Source organism: Abramis brama, assembly GCF_963993115.1.
Source record: "Abramis brama genome assembly, chromosome: 18".
NCBI classification, from domain to species: Eukaryota; Metazoa; Chordata; class Actinopteri; order Cypriniformes; family Leuciscidae; genus Abramis; species Abramis brama.
In genome coordinates this window covers 5,007,330-5,024,368 of record NC_139980.1, presented here as the reverse complement: position 1 = coordinate 5,024,368, position 17,039 = coordinate 5,007,330, and the positions used below count along the sequence as shown (strand labels likewise).

The 17,039-nt window shown below is 39.3% G+C and overlaps 2 protein-coding genes and 1 long non-coding RNA gene across 5 annotated transcripts in view; 1 reads left to right on the top strand and 2 right to left on the bottom strand.

The window, feature by feature from the left end:
- rab32a (RAB32a, member RAS oncogene family) overlaps positions 1 to 3,576 on the bottom strand; it is a 19,961-nt gene extending 16,385 nt beyond the window's left edge. Inside the window, exon 1 of the mRNA XM_084090913.1 lies at positions 3,136 to 3,576. Within this exon, the coding sequence (XP_083947039.1) occupies positions 3,136 to 3,349 (214 nt within the window). The 5' untranslated portion in view covers positions 3,350 to 3,576. The remainder of the gene's footprint in view (positions 1 to 3,135) is intronic.
- On the top strand, positions 3,540 to 16,939 carry LOC311068453. Its single transcript, XR_014603384.1, has 3 exons — positions 3,540 to 3,638; positions 10,196 to 10,347; positions 16,812 to 16,939. It is a non-coding gene; the product is annotated as an uncharacterized lncRNA (long non-coding RNA).
- The window catches only part of grm1a (glutamate receptor, metabotropic 1a), a 29,424-nt gene continuing 17,023 nt past the window's right edge, over positions 4,639 to 17,039 (bottom strand). For 2 of the 3 annotated variants that reach the window (XM_084090910.1, XM_084090911.1), the window contains exons 4-9: positions 16,804 to 17,039; positions 14,334 to 14,580; positions 11,510 to 11,681; positions 10,577 to 10,703; positions 8,151 to 9,093; positions 4,639 to 6,742 (exon numbers count right to left, since the gene is read on the bottom strand). In XM_084090910.1, coding sequence (XP_083947036.1) covers positions 5,998 to 6,742; positions 8,151 to 9,093; positions 10,577 to 10,703; positions 11,510 to 11,681; positions 14,334 to 14,580; positions 16,804 to 17,039 — 2,470 coding nt within the window. In that variant the 3' untranslated portion in view covers positions 4,639 to 5,997. The remainder of the gene's footprint in view (positions 6,743 to 8,150; positions 9,094 to 10,576; positions 10,704 to 11,509; positions 11,682 to 14,333; positions 14,581 to 16,803) is intronic. The other variant, XM_084090912.1, reaches the window with a different exon arrangement.

Here is a 17,039-nt window from a genome sequence, read left to right as displayed (position 1 = left end):
AGCCATCTTGCAATGTTTACTAATGACTTCGACGTCACAGCACTGTCGTCTTCTGTTTAGCTCGCCTCTGCCCCGCCTATATCAGATAACCCGATGTGATTGGTGCAGCTCAGATCGAGGGGCATATTTAATGAGCATCATTAATCGACACCAGAGTAACTCGCTGAGCAAATTCAACTTGTGCTCTCGCGAGAACTCTGGATTACCAGGGTAGCCATCTAATGGCCTGGCAGCAGAATACAGCGTTTTTATCCGTGTCAATGGGAATCGTTTGACAATGGTGTCGTCTGTACGCGGATAACTCAAAGGAAAAACTTCTCCATTTTAAGCATATCGTTGTCATGTAAACGTACCCTAAATTTAACTATTCAATCAATTCAACACATAACACGTAATCTTTTCAATGTCTCAGGTGTAACCAAGATCAGATGTTTTGGCTCTGCATTGTGTGTCCCAGTAACAATATATAATAGCCTATATAAGTTATCAGACTCACATTCATGACATCCCAAACGTGGATACAAAGAGCACCTCAGAACATCAGAGATATATTTTAACAAAAGTTATTCAGGTAAATCTCAAACAATCTGAAAATACATGTGTCATGCTAGAGTGCAGAGTTTAAGGTGCAAAGCAGATAAGCGATAAAGTTGTTTATGCCCATCTCGTTATATGTAGACTTGTAGACATAAATGCACATAAACCATCCCAGCCTAACAAATCCTCCAATTCAATTTCACAGGATGCTGACGCACATGACACTGAAATCAAATTGAAAACTGCAGTTGTCCATTTGTTTGCTGTGGACCGTTAGTACAGTATATTGAATTAAACATGCCTCCATGGTCCTATTGTGCTCGAGGAATACTGCAGTGGAAAGGCATAATCTGTCATTGGGGAAATATAGATATTGCAGTGTGGGTCTTCCTCTAATAGGAAGAGAGAGAGTGTGAACAGATTACAGACAGCTCACCTTCCAGCTCTCCAATGTCTCAGGAGCACTTTAGTGTGAAAATGCTGAGTCATTCTGAAGCATATAAATTAACCCTATAAAGCCTGAATACCTAAGGCCTCTAAATTAGCTGGACTCTAAACTTTGCTGAAAAACCTGTTGTACACAATCTTCAACATGACTTCCACCAAATTAAAACAACAGAGCTAACCAAGCATTTAATATCATCTTACTAAGACATATTATTGGGATGTATATGTGAAAACAGATATATGCATTTTATAAAGGTAGCCTGTTATTTATTTTAATTACATTTATTTATTTAATAATAAAAAAAGATTAATAAAAACACAATATCTGCACAAAATTGAAGCTTGGGAGTTGGGACTATAAATAAAAATGATGTTTTTTCTTCCTCAAGTGGGAGCTCCATATTCTCACTAAATCATATTTTATAGACCATAAAAGGTCTACGATATAAAACATGCAAACTTCATATGAAAGGTTCAATAAACACTCTAAAGGTCATGAGCAGCTTTAGAAGAGCTGTTGTTGTTTTTTCCCCTGACGAAAGTGATTTTATAAGTAACTGAAATCAAGTAGTTACACTATTCTCCCAAATTATCTGTCATGTCATAAAAAAGAAAGAAAGAAAGAAAGAAAGATTATTTTATGAATTGCTTGCATTCCACAACGTCACGTTAAGCTTTCGGCGGTTGATACGTGATTTCACTTCCCTTTTCAGCAAAGCATGCTAGGTTACACAACACTGGTAGCCTACTGTGGGACTGTTTTGCCACAGAATAGGATAACGCATTATGCGGGTTAGTGAAGTCACGTACATATCGCTCCTCCTCAACATTTTTAGGCACGTTCCTGTCCGGATCATGTGGCAGGCAGTAGGGTTTGAGACACACAATAATGGTATGAAGCATATCACTCCCCTCCCTTCTCTCTAGTCTCACAACATGACCTACATTGCGTTAGTAATTATGTTCGCTACTCAAACGTGGTCACAGCCTAAGCTAGAGCTCGCACTTATCCGGGGCTTTCAGAAAGTTTAGCGCCTTCTTTCCAAACAGAATTTTGGCGTTTATTCAACGGTCATATTGCCAAAGGTTATCCAATGTTTCACTTACAGTAGCGTTGGGATGCGTATTGTAACCGTGAGCATAAATAGTATCAGTGTCTCAAGCGATGACCGAATCGTTTCGAGTCGGATCTTTTCAATGATACAATTGAACCGGTTCACATAACGATACTGAACGGAGAACATCTATCGAACACGCACGAATCGTAATGATTCGAGAAAACTATGAGTGTACTTTTTTTTTTTTTTTTTTTTTATTGAATTTTCAAAATTACAGAATTTGATATCAAGTTCTTGACACATTTCTTTTACACATTTTCACATTTGGTAAGTAGGCCTATAACTTGAAACAACAATAATTTGAAAAAAAAGAAAAAGAAAAAAAAAGAAACAAACAAAAGATAAAGGGCGCCCGCATCACAAACATAATAAATGCATTTAGCAGAGATACAGATCTTTGGGCTTTTTTATGAGTGTGTACATTTGGAGTAAAACTAACTGACAGTTGTAATCATTTCGCATAGAAAAGAAAGGTTTAATTTAACTCATTCAACCAAGGCATGTAAAACGCTGAGTTGGCTGCAAATTATTTAGGTTAAATTCCTACGTAGCCTAATGAGACATGAAATTGCACAAGTAGGCTATCTTTTAAATAAAACTTCAACGAAATGTAATTAGCAAACATGTGCTATTGACTTTATTATTTATCAGATTTATTGGAACAGACTAGTTTATTGCATGCATGTAGTGCTATCAGCCCTATGAGTGGACCACGCGATTACGCAATAGGCCTACGTCATACTGTCATTAAAAGTTCAATCTGTGTACGATTACGATTCTTTGAAACGAACGGTTCAAAAGAACCGAATCTCGGAATGGAGTCGGACTTTCCATCATTAGTCTCCCAAGCTCAGCATTACGTCAAGAGTCATACGCTTGAAGGCTTATTTAATGTCGAGACAACTAGGCTAAACTTATTATTATAAGGGTGGTCATACAAAGCACTTTTAAACGGCATCTGGTTAAATAAATAAATCTATTAGGCTAAATAAAAAGTTAGTTTAAGACATTTGCGTTTAAAAGTCTTACTTACCTGCGATGTCCCACAGCTGTAACCGCACTAGTGTTTTGCTGTCCCAGTGAAGGACTTTGAGTGCAAAATCCACGCCTATGGTCGCTCTGTAGTGTTGCGAGAAGAGTTGATGCACGTATCGCTTGATGATGCTCGTCTTACCCACACCAAGTTCCCCGATCACCAAAACTTTAAACAAGTACTCTTTACACTCCGACACAGATCCGCCTGCCATGCTGCCAAATGTCAGTTATGAGAGAGGAAAGTTTTGGCAACTTTGAACAACCACTTCCCCTCTACTCCCTCAGACAGTTTGGAGAAGTGCTTTTGGTTCGGGGACTAGAGTAGGCTAAGGAAAGTATTCAAACAGAAAGCACACACTCCCTCTCCTCCCACCGGACAACCACCTGATAAGTCATAGGACCCGGAAATATCACGCCTCGATTGGATTGCTTTGCTTTTCATCCGCTTGGGTTTTAGGGTCAAAGAAATAAAGAACACGCACACTCATGTGCTGCAGTCAGGTGAGTCGTGGAAGTTGAAAAAAAGTGGTTGGATTTTAACGTGCAGTTCTCGACTGTAAAGATTTCGTAACATCACATTTGGTGTGATCAAAAGCAGACATAAATGAACAATATAAATAAAAACCTGATGTTCCATTTAGACTGCATTAAATACACAGCATGTGGGGTTAGAAAATGTTGCCTTATGAAATAAAGAACACATTAAAATCCAATTTCAGAGATATTAAAGATAACGATACCATGTCATAATATAACTAAATGGATACTAAACTGATCCTCAATTCTTAAAGGGGTGGTTGATTATGATTTCACTTTTCTAACTTTAGTTACTGTGTAATGTTGCTGTTTGAGCATAAACATCATCTGCAAAGTTACAACGTTCAAAGCAAAGGAAGATATTTGCTTTTAAAGAAATTGTTATTTAAGGACTTATAGCTTATAACGCGATTTATAGATTATCATGACAGAATATGCTAATCAATGACTAGAAGATAGGCTACTACACATAAACTACATAAATTCATAAACTAACCATTCAGAAATGTCCTGTTGCATTCTACATGTTGTCACTTCTTCTCGAGTCTCTCCATTATTGTTGAACATAAACATTGAAATTTTCAGTGCATGTCTGTGTGAGGTAAAAGGACACAAACTGTTGAAGCTCAGCCCCCTGTGCCGGGAGCAGCAGCTCATTTACATTTAAAAGGACAGACACAAAAACAGTGCGTTTTTGCTCACCCTCAAAAAGTGACAATTTTAACATGCTATATAAAAATATCTGTGTGGTGTTTTGAGCTAAAACTTCACATACACACTCAGGGGACATCAGAGACTTATTTTACATCTTGTGAAAAGGGCATTATACCACCCCTTTAAATAGTGTATTCAAATATCCACTTGTATTTGCAATTCATAAAACAAAGTGCATTTCATTCTGAATCCATATAAGCACCAAGCTCTGTCTTACACTGAAAAGTTGGTGAATAAACTAAAGACAGCATTAGATATAAAATATTTATTTTACAGCATGATTTGTCCTGGCAAAAAGAGCATTTCCCTCATTTAACCATGTAAACAGGTGATCTGTCAATTACATTGAGCAAATTATTCTGTTCCCAAACAACTTACACTAAAATACCTAATATTACAATCCATTTTAACATTTACAATATGTAAGATATTCAAGAATATTGTTCTTTTGAGAGTTGCATCCTAATAGTCCTGTTAAACTTAAAGCGTTACAGTCGCAAATTCATGTGATAATCCTACGCAAAATTGGCAGTAAATGCTACAAGTTACCACTAGAAGCAACTACTCATAGATACATTTTAAAAATGGAACATTTAAAAGTTTGTAAAAGTTGTTGAAAAGTTACTCCAGCTTCAGTGCCACCATATACGTTCCTTTATCACAAAGAGCAAGTTATAAGACATCGTTTTTAAAACTTACAAATATCTCACATTCTAATCATAGAAACATATAGCAGAAATACAAAGACACCATCTGTGTGGAAAACGATAGATGGCAGAACAGTATACAAATGTTTGAAAACATTGCTCCCATTTTCAAGGATGAGTTCACACATGACACAGTTTCTTTTATTTACCTTGGCTCCACATTTAAGCTAAAAAGTATTCTATACCTAACATTACAATCAGCATTCTTGCCTTTGACTCTAAGCAAAAAGCACTGAAACTTACATTTGGGAGCCACAAGGAAATTGGAAAATACCTTAGCTAGGAAACTCCATATTTACTCATCCAAGTGAGGGTTATTGTGCACACATGGTTTCATTGTTTCACTCTGACTTGTCCACAGTTACTGAAAACTGTTTAAAAATGGAAATCAGATACTAAAACCACACAGCAGCCTGTTACTAGATGTGTGTGTTGTACTTATGTCTCAGTGCTGTCTACATCCACAAACCCTCATTTTTCCATCATTGACTTTTTGTTAGTAATAGTAAGTAAACTTTTTAATCAGAACCAAGTCCAGCTACATTGTTCAAAAGCACAAAATCCCAGAAAGTGTGTCTCATCCTGCTAAGAGTGTACTAGTAAAGCAGCAAGCTAGCATTATCACTCCTGGACTGTTGTGATGTCATTTGCCAGCGGATTTCGGGCACAGCAACACAATAATATTTGGCACTCCAACTTTCTGCAGCATTTTGGAAAACGGATGCTGCCAGCGCTGCCTCAGAAAAAAATATTCCCAACAGGATGTCCCACTTGTTAATGTTATGGTCCTTCTTGCTTTTCTGAAACATTTTGACAAAGACTTGCAAAGATAGCTGAGTAAGCAAGCAAATTATATCCTGCAGTGATCGATTAATAAACAGCGGCGTCCTGAGCGTGTGCTTTTACAGCGTAAAAGAGCTTTGTTTTGGGGTGTAGTTCATATTTATGGAAAAGGGAGGGTTGTTATCAGAGCCGGGGGATCCGGGAATGGACTCCCCTGACTGAAGCGAATCCCTGAAGGGGGAAGGTGGAGTGAGCAGAGTCAGCTTACTCTGTGCCAACTCTTCCTCCACACCTTCCTCTTCCTCCTCCTCCTCTTGTGTGGCACTCTCACACAGAAACCCCTGAATGAGGTCAAGAGCTTCCATTTCAGAACCTTCCACAGGGAACGCCTCTCCCTGCAAGGGAAGAGGCAGCTGATTGGTGGACAATTTATAGTCGATGGGGCTTGACTTGTTGCCCGTGCCAATTACAAATTGCTCAAAATTAGGAACTGTAGAGCTCAGAGTGTCCACCGGCCCCCCTTGAGGACAATCAGTGTTGTGGTCTATTAAATTAGGGGGGGAATAGGAAGGTTGTACCACTCCCTCCTGGGTTGTTGGATGTTGGGGACCCACATCGTGCCCCTCGTTGAGATTGTAGAGTTCCTTGTCTTCGGGGTGAGAGCCATTGGGGGGGGTGTTGAGACCAGCATCATATTCAGACTGGGGGGGTTGTGAGGCATTAGTTAGGGGTCGTATGACCGCCATCTGACTCTGGCCGACCGCTTGCCTCCTCACATGCACAGACAGTCTGTGGAACACACTCGACCCCCTCCCCTGGGGTCTGGCACCTGATTCAGACCATGACACAGACTTTCCATTAGGACTATGAATGAAACAGAGACCCAATGTTATTCCCATGGAGAAACACCAGAATGCGACACAGAGACAGAGAAGAACATGACAGAAAAATGATCATTATGCATGTCATCATTCATACACAATTGATACAATTATCAGCCATAAAACTCATGATTAGGGTTAGCACACGATGCGTTACTCAACATTGTTAATTCATGAAGTCGCTGACAGAGACCTCCCTCAAACATGCTAATTGCATATGCTCATAATGACCTGCTTACAGAGCATTATGGAAGCCACGATGGCTCATTCTCTGCCATCCCTTCACTGCACTGCTCTGCTTAAACTGAACGTCATGCAGCATGAATAAGGGTTTCATGGAATTCCCCTCAGTTTCAGATCAACGTGGCATTCGCTGTCCGCTCTTAGTGTAATTAAGTTAACCGGACAGAGAGGCCTCAGAGCTGAAAGCTGCATCAGAATCAAGGGGCGTTCACACAGACAGTGATTTGCAGCACCAAACTGGAAGTCACTCTTTTTCAATGAGAGTGAATAGACTCTGGCGATGCAATGTGGGTGTGTGCAGTCAGTGATGTGTCAATTTAGAGAAACATTTGAGTCTATGCAATTGAGCGGCGACTCAATGCAGTTACCAGCAACTACCAATCAAAGGAAAGTTTATACAAACATTAAGGTTTGTGCAAATGAGCATCGACTTAATGTGGCGATAACCAAGTGATCCGTCAACGTTAAGAAAAATGTATGTTTATGCAAATGAGCAGCGACTCGACAAGATTCCATGTCAAAATAAAATAAGATTTTTGTTAGAAATACATCTAATTTGTGATTAGATTTTCTAAAGCCCACCATTCACTTTGGGGCATCGAGGAATGTCAACTAGCACAATGTCAACTAGCACAAAACATTACAGCAACCTCCAGTGATAAAATCATTGTCAGCATGAACGGGGCATTAGAAGGGAATAGGATATGGCAGATACAGCCTCAGAGAACTGGGTTAAATTTTTAGTCAGGAGAAGGTTTGACATGGGGGGAGGAGGCACACTGTGAAGTGGGTTAATACTGAGGAGGAGAGAGAGGGACTAAGTAAATGGGTAGTTTGATGAAAATTAGGTTATGTTTTTTGGAAGAGGATTCAGCACAGATAGAGGACGACCGGATAGTGTCAGTCCCTAGCCAAATGCTACGTACATACTCTTGGTTTGCAGCAGGTAGAAAAACATGGGAGAGACAACTCAAATACACACACATGCTAGAAAGAACACTTTCAGTGCTATCACTGCAGTCCAACTTGTTGGTGTGCTACTGAGAAAGAAATACTATTATTTTATTTCCATACGTTTCATAGCCTGTATGTGCATTTAGCTGATATTTCAGAAATGTGACTCAAACCTATTATTAGGTGTCACTCACTTGGTGCTGCCGGTCGCATTGTTGTTGTTCTTCTTCTTGCGAAACATGTTGAAGATGCTGTTGCTCTGGCAGGGAGCTGGCTTCCCATCGCCCACGTGCATACGAACCACGTCTGAGGTCGTGAAGGCGCTGCGCACGTTGCGCTCAGGCTTGGAGATGATGATGTACATCTTGGGTGTGAACATGCAGCCCAGTGCTACGGTAACACTGAGACTGACAGAGAAAGAGGTGGTGATGATCTTGTAGTTGGAGCCGAAGTAGATGGGAACAAAGGCCAGCCAGATGATGCAGGTGGTGTACATGGTGAACGCGATGTACTTGGCCTCGTTAAAGTTGGCCGGCACGTTGCGGGTCTTGAAGGCGTAGTATGTGCAGCTCATGATGAGCAGGCCATTGTAACCCAGCGGAGCCACTACGCCCACGTTACTTGTGTTACAGATGAGGAACACCTCCCTGATGCTGGGGTAGCTTTTCACCGGCTCGGGGGGTTCCAGCACGATCAGCGTGATCTCCACAGCCAGCTGGAGACTGATCAGGATGAAGGCGATGACCAGCTGGGCCCAGGCACTCATGAATCGGGGCTTGCGCGTGCAGATTTTCTTCTTGCTGCCGGCTAGGATGCGTGCAATGCGGTTGGTCTTGGTTACGAGGGCGGAGTAGCACATGGAGGACGACAAGCCCACCAGGAGGCGCTGCAGGTAGCAGGAGAACACAGTGGGACGTGCGATGAGTGTGAAGGGGCAGATGTAGCCAAGGAAGATACCCGCCAGGATGATATAGCAGAGCTCGCGGCTGGAGGACTTCACCACCGGCGTGTCACGGTACTGGATGAAGATGAAGGTGACGAACAGCGTTACCAGGATGCCGAGGCAGGAGAACACCACTGCGATGATGGACTCCACGCTGCTCCACTCTAGGTATTTGAGCGGGAGAGGCTTGCATTCTGGAATAAAGCAAGCAGATAGGAAGTCACGATGGGTGGAAAATAAATGAAGAACAGGACAACGAGACACAACGAATTGGACTTCTGGATCTGCCAATCTTCTTGGTTAAGAATGAATCGCTAACATGTGGTTTATTTACTATGCGTGTGAGTTTGATGTTATAATAACATTGGATAAATTATAAAGAAAATGGACAAATCTTTAAAAAATCTGTGTTGGTTTCATATGGTAAAACTCAGATGTGACTTTCAAGAAAAGTTTCATTGTTATTAATTTAAAATGACTGTTTTTTATATATTTTTTCATCTATTATTTTAATGGCTTTTTATATCAGGACAGTTAAAAATGAAAACATGCTCTTTATAGAAGAGGTCTATTCAAGTTATATATGTACACTACCTTTCAAAAGTTTGGGGTCAGTAAGATTTCTTTAAAATAAATGGATTCTTTTATTCAGCAAAGATGCATTGAAATTGATCGAAAGTAACAGTGAATACTTTTACATTGTTAAAATTAACAGTATTTGTTTGAAATAGAATTTTTTTGTAACATTCTTTTCATCAATGAATCCTGAAAAATATATATATCACGGTTTCCACAAAAATATTACGGAGCACAACTAGCACCAAATCAGCATATTAGAATGTGAAGCATCGTTTGACACGGAAATTTGCAGTAATGGCTACTGAAAATATTGCTTTCACATCACAGAAATAAATTACATCTTAAAATATTCAAATCGAATTTTGTACAATATATTTTTTTATAAAGTTGTTTTAAATTGTAGTAATATTTCACAATATTACTGTTTTTTATTAAATAAATGCAGCCTTAGATTTCTTTAAGACACATAAAAAAACGGTAATGTAACAGTAATTACTTTTTTAATATATTTTTGAATAAATTAATAGAAGAGTGTCATCGACCCTTAAGCATATGCCCCACTTTTTCTGTGTGCATTCTTAATGCTCTCATTCTCTATGACAGAGCTTTCTATACATCTCTGAAGGGCCTCTCTTTCTCATTCACTATGACAGAGCTTTTTCTCGATCTCAGATCAGTCTGTCTCTCTGGTAATCAGAATTCCCTGTTGCTGCTCAGGTTCCGTGGTGAAACTGTTGAGCCTGACACACGGCTGTTGGGTACTAATGGGATTCCAACCTCAACGTTATCCAGCTCTGCTCGCTGCTGCAAAGAGCTGTCAAAATAACGCGCGGCTCACAGCCCAGAGGGAGAGAAAGTGTTGGTGTTGGGTAAGTAGGATGCGAAGGGCATAGAGAGGAGTGATAGCAAAAGAGCCGGCAGGGTAAATGGGCTGAACAGAATCTAAAGTCATAAACGTTGCCAAAATACAGCAAATTAATATTTTTGAGTTTGAGCTATTCTCAATGAAATAGTGGTCTAAGTATTTGAATAAAGAGCTATTTTAATAGATGTGTGGATAACTGGGAGAGTGAATAATATGTAAACAAAGTCTCTTACCTGCCAGTTCGTCATCAGGCCACCAGCCCAGGTCACAAGCTTTGCAGGTGAACTCATCCTGAACGTATTCATTATCTTTACATGTAGTGCAGATCCAGCAGCAACTCACTTCACCTTTACGGATAACCTACAATCAGAAAACAGGAGCTCTTACACAGTGTTAAAAATTCAAGTTAAAACTTCATTGATCTCGCACTAACTAACAATGGAAACTTTTATTTACAGTATATTGGTATTAGTATATATAGAAAGTAACATTAGTCTAAAATAATAAATGCCGCAAAAATATTAGCTCATTGATAGTTCATGTTAATTATTACATTTACTTTATTATTATTATGTATATTTTAGTTATTTATTTTATATAAATGGATTGTATGATATAAATTATACATTTTCTTGATTTACTTGCATGAAATATTGAGACTGAAGACTTAAAAAAAAACTAAAATGTAAGATATTCATTAACACAAGTATCATAGTGTTGCTTCACAAGTAAATTTGATGTCAAATATTTTTGGATTTTTTTAACTGGAAAATTATACAAAATCAAAAAAAGTTTTTGCAGTGTACAACCTTACTGCAAAGTCTTACCCCAGATGTGTAAATTGACAAGGTTAAACTGGAAACCATAAATATGAAATATGTCATTACTGTATAAGGATTGTTTCCATCCCCTGTCATTGGACAATCAAACGGATGGTCCCGCCCCTAACTCACGAAATTGGGTTGAACTAATCTTGTTGCATTGGGCTGGGTGAGGGAAGCCCAAACAAGCAGAACAATGTTTTGATAGCTCAGGGAAGCAACACACTCAGGGAAGTAGAATCTTAGAAAGTATTTTAACAAACAAAAACTGCACACTTCAGCTTTAAAGTGCTTTCATCTGGAGAAATGATGTACTATGCATACATAATTATGGCACATACACACCTTGATCTGTCCCTTGGAGCATGGGTCGCTGCAGACAGATCGGACCATCTCAGTGCGGTTCGTCATGAGTTTGTAATCACTGATGCTTAGGAGACCTTCATGCCACGACCCCACCTTAATGTAATCAAAGCGGCCAATCTCCTCCACATACTGTAGATTCATAATGTCATACCTTAGATAGAAGAAAAAGTCAGAGAGGCAATGATGGGTAGATAAAAAAAGAGAAAGAAAAAGAGCAAGTCTTCCATAATAAGTAGCTCAGTGTTGCTGAAGCCTCGGGACTAGCAAGAGGCAGAGTTCACACTTTTACCATGTTCACACATTCAAGTCTCTCAACTTTGCATCCTCCACCTGGGATATGAATCCACAACCTCCCGAGTGCTCAGTCCACTCATCCATACTAATGACACTCCCTATCTTACAGATGAGGCAAAGGCACACATGTACACAAAGCCGTGGCAGTCTTGGCAGCAGTGGAGCTGTCATCTTTTGTTCATGTATAGCCAGGGTGACAGGAGCTGACCGCATCATGGTATTGGAGTGGAGAGGACTGAAGCATCTCCTTGAGACAGGCAATCTGTTCCACTCCAAGCCCATTACCATCCGATATGCACCTCTTTGCATGTGTTGGTTAGGCTGCCAAATCTAACCTGAGGGTGATGATCAATTGTTGCCTTAGAGTAAGGCAGGGCAACTATTGCCTTTGAGATCCACTTTCCAGCTGAGTTTAGCTCTAATCAAACACACCTGACCAAGCTAATCAAGGGCTGGGTCCGAAAATGTAGGTAGCTGCCTTGCTGCCTTATCAGACAATGGCCCTGTCCCAAATGGCGCACTTCATGTGGAATTTCGGTCTTGTGGACTTAAATTGCACGTGCTCGCTGAGTCTACGAGTCCGTAGGCCGTCCCATTCAGCATTTTAACGCTCTGAAGTGTGCTCAGCAGCGCCCCCTTTGTACCCTTGAAGCGGTCTTCCGCGAAGCGCGCATAGATGCAGGCTCCACACACTTTAACTACCCAGGAATCCTTGCGAAGGGCCAATCAGACAACGGATGGGAGGAGATTTCTCTCATGGACAATGGCTGACATGGTATCATTTGTTGACATGGCTGAGAAGAAAATATTACGGTTTTTATGACCTAGATGTACATTTTACCAGTTGTTACCTACAGTTTATACAAACATTATGGTCATCGACCAGTGGTTGATGTCTCAAACATAATAATAGCACGTTGAATAATACAATCGCATTATGATTCATTAAATAAATAGAACCGAATGTCAGGGCTTTACTGAGTCATATGTAAACATAGAATTAATATTGAAACCTGTAAATTCATCTGAAACTCATGCACATTTTCATTATGTGTTAAAATTGTACTCTTAGTTCAAATGGAACATTATGCATTATTTTGTACAACTGTATCATTTAAATAAGTGTGATGTATCTATTGTCTAATGCCCAGGTGGCATGCACAATATCAAAATATAGAACTGTAAAATTAGGCTGTGTAGTTGACATGGAGATAAGATGTCGGAGTGCAAAAATGTGATTTCTCCTGTCCAACAACAACCAGACCGTTATTTCCGGCGTGACGATCGAGTCTGTCCCAAAAATACCTCTCAATGCGCCCTCGTGGACTCGCGCCAAGGGCCCTATAGGTCTGCACTAAACGTCACCAAAGTGTGGACTCTGAGGAAGTCCACAAGTCCGGAGTGTGCCATTTGGGACAGGGCCAATGACTTTGTAGGCAGCGATTCTGCACGGAGGTACCTTTTCAGACAGACTTCTGAGGCAGCGTAACGGTTTAATGATCTACAGCCAAATAGAACAAGCTTTGGTGATAACTAAGCAAATATTTAATTACTGCAATATTATTTCTCTCTAGAAATGACATCAGAGGTCATGTCAGAAGTGAGAAAACATTGGTAAAAAATAAAAAAATAAAAAAATAGCTTTACACACAAACTGACCACCAATCGCAACTTTTAGATGTCATCTTATTTTTTAGTTCAACTGTCACAGAACGGAATGCACAGGATTGTGGGATATCAAAGGCAGGATAACAGGCAGGTGTGTTTGATCAAGGTTGGAGCTAAACCCTTCAGGAAAGTGGATCTTGTGGGCCTTGAGTTGAGAATGGGTATTCAAAATGGTTCGTGTCACACTGGCCATTCAGGTATGAGTTGTCATACTGACGACTTTAAACTAGATCTGTTCCTAAACTTAGTGAGCTGGATTTGTACTAAGACAGCTGCCTTCTAAGACACCTTCCTAAAACTCATTGAAATATCAGATTTGGAACTCTCTCTATAGGCAGCAATTCCACACACAATTGTTTGTGATGTTAGCATGTTGCTAAGCTAACAGCATAATACTCCAAGCATAAAAAATACACAACAAAAATATTGGGTTACACAGTCAATTTTACTCTAAGTTATAAGCTGGTATCAGCTGGTAGCTGGACAGGCTTGTTTTACAGTGGCTTTGGGCACTTTTTAGACTTAAGGACCTGCTGTCCGTCATGTTAAACCAGCTAAACACCAGCTTTGCCAGGCTGGGAGGTCAGCAGTGAACAGCAAACCAGCATAGGCTGGTTTAAATGTTTGTTTGTTAGGTTTTTTTTTCCAGCAGAATTTCAGCACATGTTTGGGTTAACGTGTTGCACCCATACACATCCATAAAAATACACATATTTTGGATAAACAGTCCATTTTGATTTACTCTGAACTATTTTAGCACTTTACTATTAGCAGTTAAAGGGGCAGGTAGCTTACTAGGTTTTGGAACAGAGCACTAGTACATATTAGTCTTGCCATTTACCTCCCAGGCGAGTCTCCGTTTACATCAAAGTAGATTTCCTCCCCAGATACGCCGGCAAAGGAGGTCTTGAGTATATAGTCCAGCAGCTTACTGCCATCAATGGGATCCATCGCCTCACACAGGCCAACGTCGTCTGGGCACAGCTCTTTGTGCATATCATGAAGGCCATGAGCCATTGCATAAATCGCATTGATCACAAAGCCCATCTTGCTGTCCTGGACATAGTTGTCTTTCAAGCTCTCATTTCCTGTCAGGGAAAGATTTTAAACAAGTGTGTGAGATTAAAGTAAGAACTGTTTTCATATTTGTGCCACTCTGCCTCCATCCATCCAGGATTTGAGATGTTTATCTGTTGGAATTGCTTGCAATTTAAAAAATTAGAAAATTCTGACTCTAGATGAATCCAGCCAGAGGCTCTGTGCTGTCAAAATATAAACCAAAAAATTGCAAATTTAGACTGACTAAAGGCAGAATGTCACTTTGTCTAAATGTTATATATAATTGTATGCCCCTAATATTAAAATATGATCACATTTAGAGAGTGTCACTAAGAGTGAATAAAGGGAAGGAGAGTCCTGCTGGCAGGCTGGCAAACTACATGCGTTCACTTAAGTTTCAAATCTTAGCACTGGCAAGCCACTGCAAAAAAAGCCATATTCATAAGCCAGCTGATGGAAAAGCCATTCCAGTGCTACATTCAAGAGAGATCAGAGGCAAGAAATAAAATCATAGATTCATTAAATAGAATTCTCATTTAAATGCAGTTTCTGGAAGTTGTGCACTGTCTTGTTTTTCAGTAAAAATGCCATCCTTAAAACAAAATATATTCACATGGAAAAAAAAAACTGCCATTGCCATTAGTTAAATGTTTTTGTTGTTGTTGTTTTAAGCATAAATTATTGCTTAAAACAAGAAAATAAATATAAACATTAAAATAATGTGCCAATGAGGTAAGAATAAAATAAACTAAATTCACATATTCACTGAAAATAAGTTTTAATAATTTATCCAGTTTTGCTTTAAAGGATGTTTAGATATTTGTACAGGAAAAACAAAACAAAAATACTGATTTAGAAAATGATTTTTTGCAGTGAATAAATCATCCAAGTGAACTCTTCACTCTTACACACATGCAGATGGTGTGGGTATACCTCGTTACTCTGTGACTGTCTTTTTTTGCGCATTCACACAGTTTCACACACACTTTGTGACGGAATATTCTCCTTGTGCAACAAGCTTCTCTTGTGCTCTCAGTGCCATCAAGCCAACCCTACAAGCAGCACAGAAAAGCTGGACTGATATCTTACTTTGGCAGCATACAGTCTGACCTTGCTTGACTTTTAGACTAAACTGAAGTCTTCTCGAGATATGGCTCATCAAAAGTTAAAGATCAATATCAATCTGATGCCTATCCAAGTGCATGGTCAGGCTACAACAATAAAACGTGAGACAAAGAACAGCCTTAGCACAAATCATAGCACACTTTGAGCTCAATGCCCATAGTGTAGTTCAGGATATGTTTATTGAGTGTCAGCAGCTTAATAAATGATAATGATGAAACTAACTGATGTATTTCTGTAATTTCCCATCTTCACTGTATGTGATGTACCTCTCTGAACTGCACATTATCTTCATAACTGAGAATAGCTCTGCCAATCAAATAAGCCAAACACAGTCCAACCTATTGTGCTGTCTGTTGCCATAGTGAAGTGCTTCTTCAGTGCAGGTATCATAACATCATAATGTCTCTCATCAACTCTCACTTACCACCATGAGTGTCTTTCAGAAGAAGAGAACAATAACAAACTTTAAGCTTATTAAAGCAATCAAAAACTAACCGACATTACTACAGTCTTATATATTTAGGATTCTAGTGATTCAGTTACAATATGTGTCTGATTATTGTTATGCAAAATAAAGTTTTTATTAACTGTGGGAGAAGCAGCATGTTTTCTCAAGCACTGTCTCTCAACAATACAATATTATGTATAGAACAAAAAAATATTATTTCTATGTGGACAAGCAAAGGTGAAAATTATTGGAAAAGCACAAAAGATGAGGGGGTACAACTCAGTTTACCTATGTCACCTTTTAAAGCGCCAACCAGAGGATAATAACATGGAAAAAATGGAGGGAAATATACAGAGTTACCATACATAATTCAGTCAAATGTCATCATGCACACAATATTTTCCTGAAAACTGAATAATTAAATCAGACAGACATCAGTTATGCAAAATAACAAATCTTTTTCATTCAATTGACCATATACAAGAATATACGTATATATGTATATTATATAATATAATTTACAGAATTATACAAATATATCACATTTACTTGTTCTCCTTCATTTTATTTAGTCTAATATGAAACGTTTCTCATATCTTACATATTCTTATTAGATATCAAATGATATCTTGCATATTCATACTGATATCATTTGAATGTCTTTTGGTTCTTTGTTTACCTGTGCAGATTTTCTGAAAGTTATGGTTCTCCTGGGGATGACCAGGAATGCGGCACTGGAAGCGGTACTGCCAGAACTCAGCAAACCACGGGTTCCTTGTGTTGGTGTCCAAACTCAGCTTCAGAAAGTACTCATTAAATGACTGAACTTCTTCCGTTTGCAACTTCATTGTGATCCCACCATCTGCTTCCTGCTCAAATCCTTCTACCACCTCATCACGATCTGCCCAGCCATCA